Source organism: Neolamprologus brichardi, chromosome 11 (genome assembly GCF_056152115.1).
Source record: "Neolamprologus brichardi isolate AB-2024 chromosome 11, ASM5615211v1, whole genome shotgun sequence".
In the NCBI taxonomy this organism is placed as follows: domain Eukaryota; kingdom Metazoa; phylum Chordata; class Actinopteri; order Cichliformes; family Cichlidae; genus Neolamprologus; species Neolamprologus brichardi.
The window spans coordinates 6115001-6126406 of record NC_142114.1 but is presented as its reverse complement, the minus strand read 5'-3'; the positions used below and the strand labels follow the sequence as shown (position 1 = coordinate 6126406).

Here is an 11406-nt window from a genome sequence, read left to right as displayed (position 1 = left end):
GTTATTTTATGAGTCAGACCAACAACCATTACAAGCGAAAATAATATTGTAATAATTGTTCTCTGGACCAAAATGTCCCTTATACCCCGATACTATGTATCGGCACCAAATTTTAAACTAGAGTCATGGTGCTTTCAGACAGCCTGGAGGCATAAGCTATATTTAATTCCAGTCGAGGTCGAAAGGAAGCTCTTTTAAAGAACCTTCTTTAGCCATTTCAGTTTGACTGGTTAGCACACAATGAGATTGTACTGATTTATACGTGAAAAGGGCTTGTTTATGCCCTCTGGAAAGCTATTTTCTTGACATGTTGAGCACAGCAAAGTTCTCATTTTTAACGTAGTATAAATTTATTTATTTTTTTGAAAAGCGCTCTTATCTAGAGAAAGATATTCACTCTTTGCGAGCATTACATAAACACAAGTGCCCCCTTTACTGCATGCAGATCTCAGCAGGTGAATGCTAACCGGAGGCTCCTTCTGTTTCCCCTAAGGGCGGACATGCTTTTAGGCAAACCATGTAGCAGCACAAACTGTGTGAACAACCAGTGTGTGCAAAGGCAGCTGAATTTCTCATCAGTGCATAGGCCAGATCCCATGATCTAATCTAGTAAATATATAAATAGATGGTTCTTTGTTCCTGATAGATCTAACTTCTAACAATATTATGAACTGTAGCTGTGCCAAAGTAATCATTACAAGCCATAGATTTAAAGTCTAATTTCCTAGTGTCTTAGTCAGCCATTTTAAATGAAAGACTAAAAGGGGGCATCCTCGTTGCCCCCTTTTCCGTTGCTTTAATTGAAATTAAATGACAGTTTCAGCCACTAACCCTCTAGTGATTAAACCTTTAGATGAACCACTTCATTGAAGCCCCTTCTTCCCGTTTCCCTGCTGACAATCTGAAAGCTAATGGCTCTGGAGCAGCTACACCAAGCAAATGATCCAGCAGTGCCCCCATGAGAGACTTTGTGGGATTACAATATACTTACATGATGTTGAAACTGTGAAAAAAGTTTTGATTGTTGTAGTATCTTTTGCACAGGTGATTGTCTTCATGCCTTAACTGCATGAAGAGTAGTGAGAATAACTTCTGCAGAAAAAATTGCATCAAAGCAATTGAGAGAAAAATTATATTAGTGCGTTTCCTTGGACACAGTCACTTTTTGAGTATAGTCCACAAATTCTCTCTCTCACACAAATGACTTTTGGAATTTTAAAATGTTTATTAAAAAAATAGAAAAATTGTATTTTAAAAAAAAAAAAAAAAAGTCAGTTGTTTACACAATACAACCAGCCATTAAATGTACAGGAAGGAATGAGCTGGGGGGAGATTTGGTTCATGTAACAACCTAGATTATCGTTTAAACATATTGCTAAAAAGCTGCACTGGGACAAAAAAAAAAAAAAAAAAAAAAAGAGAAAAAAAGCTGACAGCATCATGTGTCCATCAGTTTGGTACATGGCATGTTACAATAATCTGACTTTCGAAACACGAGACTTTAAGTGATTTTTACTCTTACCTCAGCTAAAAGTCTCATAACAATAAATCTCTGGCTTGCCAAGCACAAGTCATATCACAAGTCGCTATGTAAACTTTAGCTGTGAAACTCTGTCTTTGAAATACTGACTTTAAAGATGGCAGAGGAAAACCTCTGGAAGAAATACGAGGCCCTCTTGCACAAATCAACAATTCTTATTAATTTAAGGAGAAAAAAAAAAAAAAAAAAAAAAAAAAAAAAACACCCTCACGGACATGCTGCTCATGCTAACAATCACTGACTGCGATCGGAGTCTGCTCTCAGAGCTTACATCTGCAAGCTGTATGGCAAAAATAAAAGTCCAACAGCTTTGTTGCCACTGACAAAACACAAAAGGCTCTGACTATGTAATGGAGAAGGGGCAGATTTGGTCATTTAGAAAAGGCAGTTACATTGTTGCTTTAACAGAATCAAAAAGGATATAAGGCAAGAAAACAAGCACTTTGCTGGTAATAAATAGCACCAACTTTTCTTGAACTAACAAGATATAACACTGCTAAAAAGGTGCATTTCCCCAACACAGCCTATCAAGAGGAAATACTAATGAAGAAGGCAAAAACAAACCCCCAAATTAAGTGATATGTTTAAAATAAGAACCAGTGGTGGGAGGGGGGGGAAAGCTATATTTGGACAGTTGGCAAAATTTCAAGTGATCATAAATCAATGGTAAATGACACATGAGTTATGTGTTGGCATCATGGGATTTTTGGCACATTTCTCACATTACACCCTAGCTCCCTCTTGTGTTGGAAAGCTGTAAACAGACAGTCCTAGGCCCTCAAATCCTTCTATTGCACAGATCAATGTAGGCTAAAATAAAAAGCAACCTTATAGTGGCGAGAACTCCCTCATTTAAAAAAAAAAAAAAGTGGAATAAATTAAAAAACTGGTCAATATTGCACAGAAATGCAACAGACATAAAATAAGGTGGCAATGTTTACAGTACAGAACAAAACACAGACGTGCTAATGTGTGTGGGGGGAGGAGACATTAGTGAGGGGGAAAACAGTTTTTAAAACACAACCACCCAATTTAATTTAAAAAAAAAAAAAAAAAAAAAAAAAAAAAAAAAAAGGAAGCAGACAATGGATGATGCCCAACACACACACACAAAACACTTCGTACATTCAAACAAGTCATCACAGTTTGAGCACTTGCGATAAGGTCCGTTTTTGTGCCGTCACACCAAAAACACCGTCAGCGTTGAGCTGCATAGGTAGAAAGGTAGTGCTTCGATCCAGAGTACAAGTTGTAGTAATAGCCCTAGCTGTAGGGGCTCTTCATAAAGAGTTCAGCTAATAGGGTGTTGCATTCACAAGATCAAATGAGCCCCGAACCTGATGAGATGGGCCCCGACAAGAGTCAAAAGTTCAAGAGATGCCAGGCTCGATGAACCAGTTCAGTAAAATGGCACACGATGTTCAAAAAGGTCCAAGCTCCATGGAAACTCTACTTGACTTGAGCTGCTCAATAAACTAGGAAGTAACACTGATGAGAAGGTGAAGTCGGGAAAATCCTCAATCAAGTCTGTGCTGGTGTGCGTCACATTGAGAGAGGGGCTTCTGACTTCAGACAGATGTAACAAAATGAGTTCAGTCATGGATTTAAATTCAGTTTTCAGACAAGAAGTGTGCGGCATAGTGAACTGACTTGGGAATGCTAGCACAATAAGGTGCATTTTTGACAGTCTCCCGTATCAAGATTTCAAAAAAAGAAAAGTATCATCACATGATCACTTTGATGGTTATAGAGAGGCCTTCAGAAACCAGTCGGGACAAATACTGTAGGTGTATTCTTTGATCTGATTTGGTTCAAGGCAGGAAGATTGTCCTTCTTTTTGCGTCGACAGGCGTTACGGCCGTACTGCTGCTGGTTCCTGAAACCCGATGTAGCGTTATGAACTTGGGGAACAAATCTGCGCTGAGGACTGAAGTTGCCATGACTTTGGCCTTGGAGGTTACTGCATTGATTGTGCTTGAAGCCAAGTTTGGGATGCTCCAGTGAACCGTGGGAATTGGATCCCATGGCATAAGAGCGGCTCTGCAGTCCTCCTACCTGAGGGTGGTGAAGTTGTTGTTGGTGGTGGTGGGGACTTAGGAGAGGGCTGGTAGAGTTCATGTATTGTGAGATTTGAGGGGGCTGTGGTGCGGCTTGTGGCGACTGACGGTGCACAACGCCGATGGAAGGAGGAGTCTCGTGGTAGAAGCGGCAATCGGAGAGAGGGGGGATGGCTATGTTTTCTGGGAGGGACATCTGGATCTGAAAAAATGTGGGGAAAAAAGAAGATTGAATTTGGGATTCTTTTAAAGCATTAAAGGGCATTTGAAAAAAAAAAATTGGACTTTGCCTTTTGAAATATAAATGTCAGTATGAAGAAACAGACCGACCTGATGCACTGTGTGAATAAAGCCTGCTGGATGCGCAGTCCTCAGGTTAGTAGTCATCTGAAACATTGACTGGAAGGTCAGGGGATGGAATTGGACAGTAGTATTGGTGCCGTGAGGAGATTCAGATTCCTAGGAATGTCCATATACAAGTTAAGAAAGCCACACTGACAAGAGAAAAACCTTAAACATTTGGACTATGATCAAGTTGTGATGGAACATTATAGCTGCTTTGTCTATGTGCTTTATCTTTACATATTTTGAATTGCCACCTTGTGTGCCAAAGTGGTTGTCAAATAATTTGGTAAAATGAAGAAAAGAATATTTGCCCTTACTATGTCACTTCCCGAAGAGGAAGAAGAGGAGAGCGAGCAAGCAGAGGACGAGGACAAACGGTGATGGGGGCTGTTAACGAAAACTGGAGATGGTGACGGGGAGTCGGCACTGAGCGGGGAGGATGCGTCTCTTTGATCCCCACCCAGCATCAGCCTGGCCAGATCCTGTTCACATGCCTCAACATCTAGGACCAAACAGATTACGGTTAAACTGCATTGGGTATATTTGACACATTTTCCTCTTTTCAGCAACATCAGTTATTGAAACTGAACTCCAGTTCATGTTACGCAAAGCAGGCACTAACCAGAAGTTGAAGACAACATTCTGTGGTTTCCCAGCTTGGCATACTGCTTGGCACCCCACTTCTGGATTGTCCAGTCCCTGTATTTCAGGACCTCCTGGCTGACTTTGATGAGTCTTCCCAGAGTACTGCAACATAGAGAAAGTAAAATATGACTACTTAGAGAAACACTGTAAAGATTAAACTCATAAGGAAAGGTTACACTTTCCTTATGATTAGGAGGGGGTGGGTTGGCACAAACCTGTCACAGTCTTTGTTAGGGTATGCACGTGAAAGTGGAGAAACACTATGGTTTAGTACCATGTAGGCAAAGTCAAAAACCTGCTTGACTTGCAGAACCCCATATGAACTTCTGCCCACGTCGTTGCCTGTGAAGATCACAGACACACACATACACTCGATTAGTTGAGCATTACAAGACGGACTCTAACAGCATGACACATTTTGGCGTTCATATATCAAATGTTTTGGGATGTGCAGCAATCATTTGCCTCCTCTGCACAACTTTTATTGTTACTGAACCAACAGGTGATTATACTGCAGCCCTTTAACGTTTTTATTTCCCCATCACTTTGGATTGCCCTTCCAGCAGCCAATAAATACCTGTGTTTTTTTGCTTTTGCAGTCATGTCTTGTACAAATTCTATACACATTTGAACATTTTCTTTATTTTAGTCTGACCTGGTTGGACTGGATCTTCTATGCAGAGCAATGATGGTCTGTTTCCATTCCCCATTTCTTTGAGCATTTCCTCCTTGCACAGGTAGGCTCCTCCATTTTTCACTCTGATGGCGGTCTTAATGTAGTCGAAATCACGGCCGTACAGTGCAAAAAATTCAATCAGCAGGATGCCCAGGTTAATGTTGGGACGGCTCGTGTCTATCCGAGGGTGTAGCTGATTAGCAGGACATAAAAGAACTTATTACCTTTGCTGTGTAACACTTTACATTTTAACAACTTTTTGGTCAACTTTTACAAAATGTTTTTATTTTAAATAAACCAGAGTGTAGTTATTACCAACTCTGGAACTAATCACTTTGCTGATGAGCATCAATGTGTACCTGCAGGAAGCTGATGGCCATTAGTATAAGACTGTATGAGCTAATGCCTCCAGTGAAGACTTCATTCAATTCTCTCTGCAACAGGAACTGCTTCAAAACGAAGATTAAGGGTGGCAGAACGGGGTACTTCTACAAGAAGAAAAAAAAAAAAATTAGCAGAAAAACAAAACGATCATTTACACAAACTCATTTTTTTTAAAAAGGGAAAAAAGTCCGTCGTTAAAGGCTTACTTTAAGGTAGCTTTTGATGAACTGTGCTGCTTTGACTGCAGTCTCCACATTAAAGCTGATGTCCACTTTGACCCGTGTTTCACAGTCTGTAAGCTTGATGATTGGCACCTAAGGAAATGTCAGGAATTAGTTCACAATTTGGCAATGCCAAAATTAAAAAGCCAGGATTCTCTCTCGACTTACTGTAGCTTTGTCAAGGACTTTGATGGGATGGGAGCCGGACACATTGTGTTTTTTCAAGGCTTGCTCCAGTTCTTGCAGCGGGGGACGGTCCCACTTTCCGAACACCACCAGGTCAATGTCACTAAGAGCGCAGCAGAATGAAAGCAACATAATTTCAAACGGTTTCTTTACACGTCTCTCAGACACACACCAAATGTAAAAAAAAAAAAAAAAAAAAAGATAGCTACAACAAGACAAAAGAAGTTACTGTAACCATGTTCCAGTCATAACACTTCAATCTTATCTGCTCAACAAAAAGGCTTTTGACTACATAACATACATATGCACATATGTACAAATATTAAAGAAAGCAGCAGTGATCTCTGCCTGTTGGTTTGTGTACACATGTTAGAAAGACAGTTTTATTTCATAACCAATATTTAATTGTTCAGGCAGTTTAATTTTCATTGCTGAGCGAGTATTATGTGAATCCAATGAAAACAACAATTGCACAAAACAGATGCTGTATGCATTCATTCCAAAAACCACTTCATTTGCTAATGCGATACAATGTTTCCAAATAAGGCTGCTGAATATTTTAAACTCCTGCATATTTGCTGAAATGTCACTCCCCCTCAACAGTCTTCATCTCTGTAACTCAACTCTCAGGACAAGACCTTGAGAAATACAATGCATACAAAAAAACTATAATAAACAGCATCTAGTTCGGTGTAAATTCTAGCAGAATGAACACTGAATGCAGTGTGGCATTTTAATACAGGCAAAAAAATGGTGCTCCCACTTCCTAAAAAGCAGCGTATTTTACATTTTACAAGAAGCCCGTGTAAGGTGAGAGTGCACGTCAACGGTAATGCAACAAATGTTACCTTGTTGGAAGATAAAGTCCAGTGCTGAAGCTGCCAAATATCTCCACCTGCAGAGGACAACATAGGTCTGGTTTCAAGAGCCATAAGCATATCTGAGGTATTTGCTAGCTTGACCTTGATTTTGAGCTGACAATGTGGAACCTTAAAAAAATAAAATAAAATAAAGACTTCAGTGTAGTTACAATTAAGGCCATACATGTTTGCACAATTGGCTGTTTTTCCCTTTATACACCACCACGGTGGGTTATTAAAAATAAAAAAGTAATTTTTGTTTAGTTTATTTATTTCAAGTGCTGAACTTAATTGGTAGCTAGTCATTGAATGTGAACATCATTAAACTGACAAACCAAAATCAACACATCGGAGAGATGGCAAAAAGTTTAGAAGAGGCCGAATCAACAGTCAAGCACGTCCTTCAAAAGAGGAATACACAATCTGAAAGACCAGCGCAGGCTGGGGATGACAGAGTTTGATGCTTAAGATAAAAAACAACTTCACAACATCTGAGTCCTCTCGAGGAGTCTATCACTGACAAGGTCAACAATCAAGAGAGACCTTCATGAATACAGAGGGTATGGAACAAGGCTCAAATTATACACTTGATAACATGGCAAAATTAGACTTGACCAGACAATATCTAAAGAGAAAAAAAAAAGGCTGCTCACTTCAGGAAAAATGAATTCATGATTAACTTGTACGGAAAGATTGGAAGAGAAAAGTATGCAGAAGGGCAAACTGAAGCATAACACATCAGCTGACAAGCATGGTGGAAGCAACATCATGGCACCAGCATGTATGGCTGCCAATGGAACTATGTCACTAGTGTTTACGGATGATTTAACTGCTGACAGAAGTAGCAGAAGTTCCCCTTTAGCAAGCTGTTATTTATGATTTTGGGAAGGAAAAAAAAAAAAAAAAGATTTGCAAACTAAATTTGACCTTGCAATCTTTTTGTGTAGTTTTAAGCCATTTGGATACATAAATATTCACTACTTAGCAGGTGTCTCTGAGTGTGCAACAATACAGTCTGGACACAGCTTGCCATCCAAGGCCGCTAGCATTAGGTGACAACTTTGTGCTCTACCCTTCTGCAAATATGGTCAATTCTGGACTTAGTAAAAACAATAAAACTCAGTAAAAAAAGTAAAGACCAAGCCAGCTGCACTGCTATATGGGGCAGCACACCAAAGAAGGTTTAACTCCAGCCTTACTTGAGCAGAATTCTAATATTTCTGAGTCTTTTACGTAGCACTGATTCGCAGATATCTGTATCTCTGTGCTGCATCCACAGTTTATGTATCCAGCTTGTTGACCAGGCTTTCTACTGTTAGTGCCAACTCCTGATCTCCATTTTCTACATACAGTGTATGGGCAAAATACACTAATTTTTATGTGTTAGTCAAGATGTGCAATAAAACTATTGCCTCTGTAAATGTCTGGTTTCTAGAAAAGAAAAAAATAAAATAAAATCACCACCAGGGATAGGAGGAGTAACACAGAATGATCTTCAGAGAAAAGAAAGGAAAAGAATCCAATTCACAGTGAGGCCCAGTGGGATTTCTGTGGGCCAGGATTAGTTCAAAATGTTTATAATGTGAACCCCCACCCCCCCAAAAAAAGAGCCATTTGTTACAGAGTGCACTCTGTTGGCAGTATACAACGGAAAATAATTTACTAATGTTACTTTGGGAATGCAGGCAATATGAATGAATGATTACATCTGGCCAAGTCTGTTTGGACATATAGTGTAAACTATGCTGCTGACTGCCTTCTGCATAAAGCAGGACACACAAATGTAGTAAAGTGCCAAACGTAATGACTGCTGAAACCATGAAAATCATAGGCCTGATTTATGCAGGGCATCACAAACAAAAACAAGCTGCATAATTATAACCATAAAAACAAAACAAAAACAAAAACCACACATACACCAACAGCAAAGAAAAAAGAAATTGGATTCTCGTAAAGTTAAGTGCAGGGCAAAAAGATGCCCTTTATTGTGACCAAGGCAGTAAAAAACGCTTGATTGGGGTCATCGCTGTACTTCCTCAGGCTTACAAGTACCTACGGTTGAAATATCCCTTTTTGTTCTAGCATGTGTCCGAACGTTTGGATGCCAGACAAAGACTGGGAGTAAAGGTTAGTTTTTTCCAAATATATCTGACTCGTGTTCAGTGTTACTCTGGAAGCAGGGAGGAGTACTCCTGAATTTAACAAGAATCTAACATCAGCTTGTCTCTTGCTTAACTTTAAGAAGGCACTCTGATACTCATAAGCCAACATACTTGGCTTATGAGACGTTTGGCAGCACATCACAAAAACAAAAGTATGTAAAACTGAGCATCCCAACCCCCACCCCACACCAGAGTTACCTGTCCAAAAGGTGTGCACAGTTAAACATCTATGCTGGTGAGACTCACCTGTACTGTGGGCCACAAATCTTTGATAATCCCCTCTATTCTGTTCACTACATCCCTTCTCATCGACTCTTCTTCTGGTTTTGGTGACATGAAGCTGAAGAAGTCCATAATCTCTTCGTGAAGACTAAAAAGACGGAAATCAAGTGTAAACCAGATGCACATCTATGGTGAAACACTGCATTTGGATAAAAGAAAAGTTTGTCCATACCCCCTCCCTCCTTTTCTTACCCATTGATGCCCTGGCTGTAGCGCCTGGTTTTCCACGGGCTACAATTAGAGTCTGGATGATGTCCATTGGAGTCGAAGCACAGGAGGGGGTTGATGCCGTGGAAAGTGTTGGCCCTGTTTAGGTGCTTCCTGCGGCTGGATGAATGTGTCTGATAGTGGTGCTTGTTCCCATGCTGATTTCTTATCCCAGGGGGGGTGTGGTCGGTAGATTGTTGCATGCTGCGCCAGTGTTGCTGAACAGTGTGAAAAGGGGTTAGAGGGTATTGCTGTCGGAGACTGTTCTCCTTCAACTCCTGCTTGCCGTAGTGCAAGAACTGGTTAGCCTCTTCTGTAACGCTCAAATTGTCGATGTGCAGGCAGGAGCCAGAGGGCGAGGAACTCTCGGCCTCCGAGTCCAGAGAGGAGGAGGACGGCGACAACGAGCCCTTCCTCCGGACACTTCCCCTCTCCCCGCTGCCGTCTCGCTTCGACAGGTTCCCCAACACTACCATCGGTGGCGGTGCTACATTTCTGCAATACTCACCGCGTAAGTCCGTGGAGTTTGCGCTCTGCGCTGCAAAGTTACGTTGGTGTTGAAGGCGGCTGTCGATACCGGAGCCTGCTCCGAATTCCTGAGGGGTTCCCCAAATGTGCATCCACAGGGTACTGGCAGGTACCTTCTGCTCCGGCTGGATCCAAGCGGTCCTGGGATCCATTGGACTCAGAGTTTAACGGGAACCCCTCTTCTCTTCTTAAAATGGCAAGCAATGTAACAAATGAAACACACTGCAGTCAAGCAAACTAATAAATCCTACCGCGCTTATTCACTTATTATCCTCTCAGGGTTTCATGTCCGGAAACGGGTTTGGTTTTCCAAGCGGCTTCGTTAACTCCACTACCCTAGTAAAACAGCAATATGGCGTAGCATTCAGCATCTACGCATGTCTGAGGGATTTAAATCTTTGAACACACCCCTCAGCCCCGAGAGAGCGGTAAAGCTAACAATATACAGGCCTCACAGAACGGAAGCTGGTCCCTTGAAATTTAACTAAATTTAATTATTTTATTTTGACGCACTAAAAGTAAATAAAAAAGAAAGAAAATAATACGAGCTACTTATTATTATCATTATTATTATTTCCAGTTGTGGCGTTCTTTTTGTTGTTGCTATTCTTAGATTTGGCACAAAGCATGCTTTTGTTTCTATTAAAAATATTTCCCACTATCAACGACTAAAATAGTTTTGATTTATAAAACTTCTCAGATTATCTGCTCCTATCATAACAAATTGTAAGGAGGTTAAAAGAAGAAGTCCTAATTCGTATGAGCTTGAACGTTATGATGAATGTGGCTATCGAGCGATTGTAGATTTTATTTTGATAGGCAGCCCCGGAAATGGCAGCTCTTACAAAATTTCCACTTTTGATAAATCTGAACACCGGGTAAGATAAAACATGATTGTTGTAGGGGTTTGGTAGTCCTCGGGTATTACTCTATTTTAATGAGTCCTGACGCTTGCAAAATAAACTTCACTGTTCATCAAACTGTGAACGTTTTACTTTTTTAGGTTCAAGCTATTTTTTTTATAAGAATAACAGGTTGATCAGATAGTATGCAGCATTCCCAATAGCTTTGAAGTATGCACACATCACTGAGAAGACCTAGGTTAATAGAGACTGCAGCAAATGAACACAATTTGGGTCCAAATTCGGACATTTTAATTTGAAAACCGCCCCCCCCAAAACAATTAAATAATCTCTCAAGCTTTTAACTGTACAACATATTTACTTTGGCAATCCTATTTTTCATGAATACAGACATTGATGCTACAACTGTAAACTTCAGCAGAAAAACATACACAGCACACCACACATATA

General features: G+C 40.4%; 2 protein-coding genes across 3 annotated transcripts in view; both read right to left on the bottom strand.

The window, feature by feature from the left end:
- Window positions 1-2625: 2625 nt before the first annotated feature.
- LOC102782185 (terminal nucleotidyltransferase 4B-like) lies at window positions 2626-10394 on the bottom strand. Its single transcript, XM_006804392.2, has 12 exons — window positions 9551-10394; window positions 9323-9446; window positions 6903-6949; window positions 6037-6157; window positions 5854-5961; window positions 5623-5751; window positions 5243-5456; window positions 4803-4929; window positions 4565-4689; window positions 4260-4444; window positions 3928-4056; window positions 2626-3799 (listed from the first exon to the last, which is right to left on the bottom strand). The coding sequence occupies exons 1-12, from the start codon at window positions 10243-10245 to the stop codon at window positions 3299-3301; spliced, it is 2505 nt and encodes an 834-aa protein (XP_006804455.1). The 5' UTR covers window positions 10246-10394; the 3' UTR covers window positions 2626-3298.
- Window positions 10395-11235: 841 nt separating this feature from the next.
- The window catches only part of ice1 (KIAA0947-like (H. sapiens)), a 12668-nt gene continuing 12497 nt past the window's right edge, over window positions 11236-11406 (bottom strand). For both annotated transcript variants that reach the window (XM_006804393.2, XM_006804394.3), the window contains one exon: window positions 11236-11406. This exon is cut by the window's right edge and continues 499 nt beyond it. The gene's annotated coding sequence lies outside the window, so the exon portion shown is untranslated.

What these genes read in the sequence shown, in the direction of transcription:
- LOC102782185 (XM_006804392.2), bottom strand. Translation starts at nt 10,245, where the DNA reads ATGGATCCCAGGACCGCTTGGATCCAGCCGGAGCAGAAGGTACCTGCC. An exon ending in TCATCAAAAGCTACCTTAAA is followed by an intron (nt 5,752 to 5,853) that starts GTAAGCCTTTAA and finishes TTCTTCTTGTAG; the next exon opens with AAGTACCCCGTTCTGCCACC. An exon ending in CCTAACAAAGACTGTGACAG is followed by an intron (nt 4,690 to 4,802) that starts GTTTGTGCCAAC and finishes TCTATGTTGCAG; the next exon opens with TACTCTGGGAAGACTCATCA.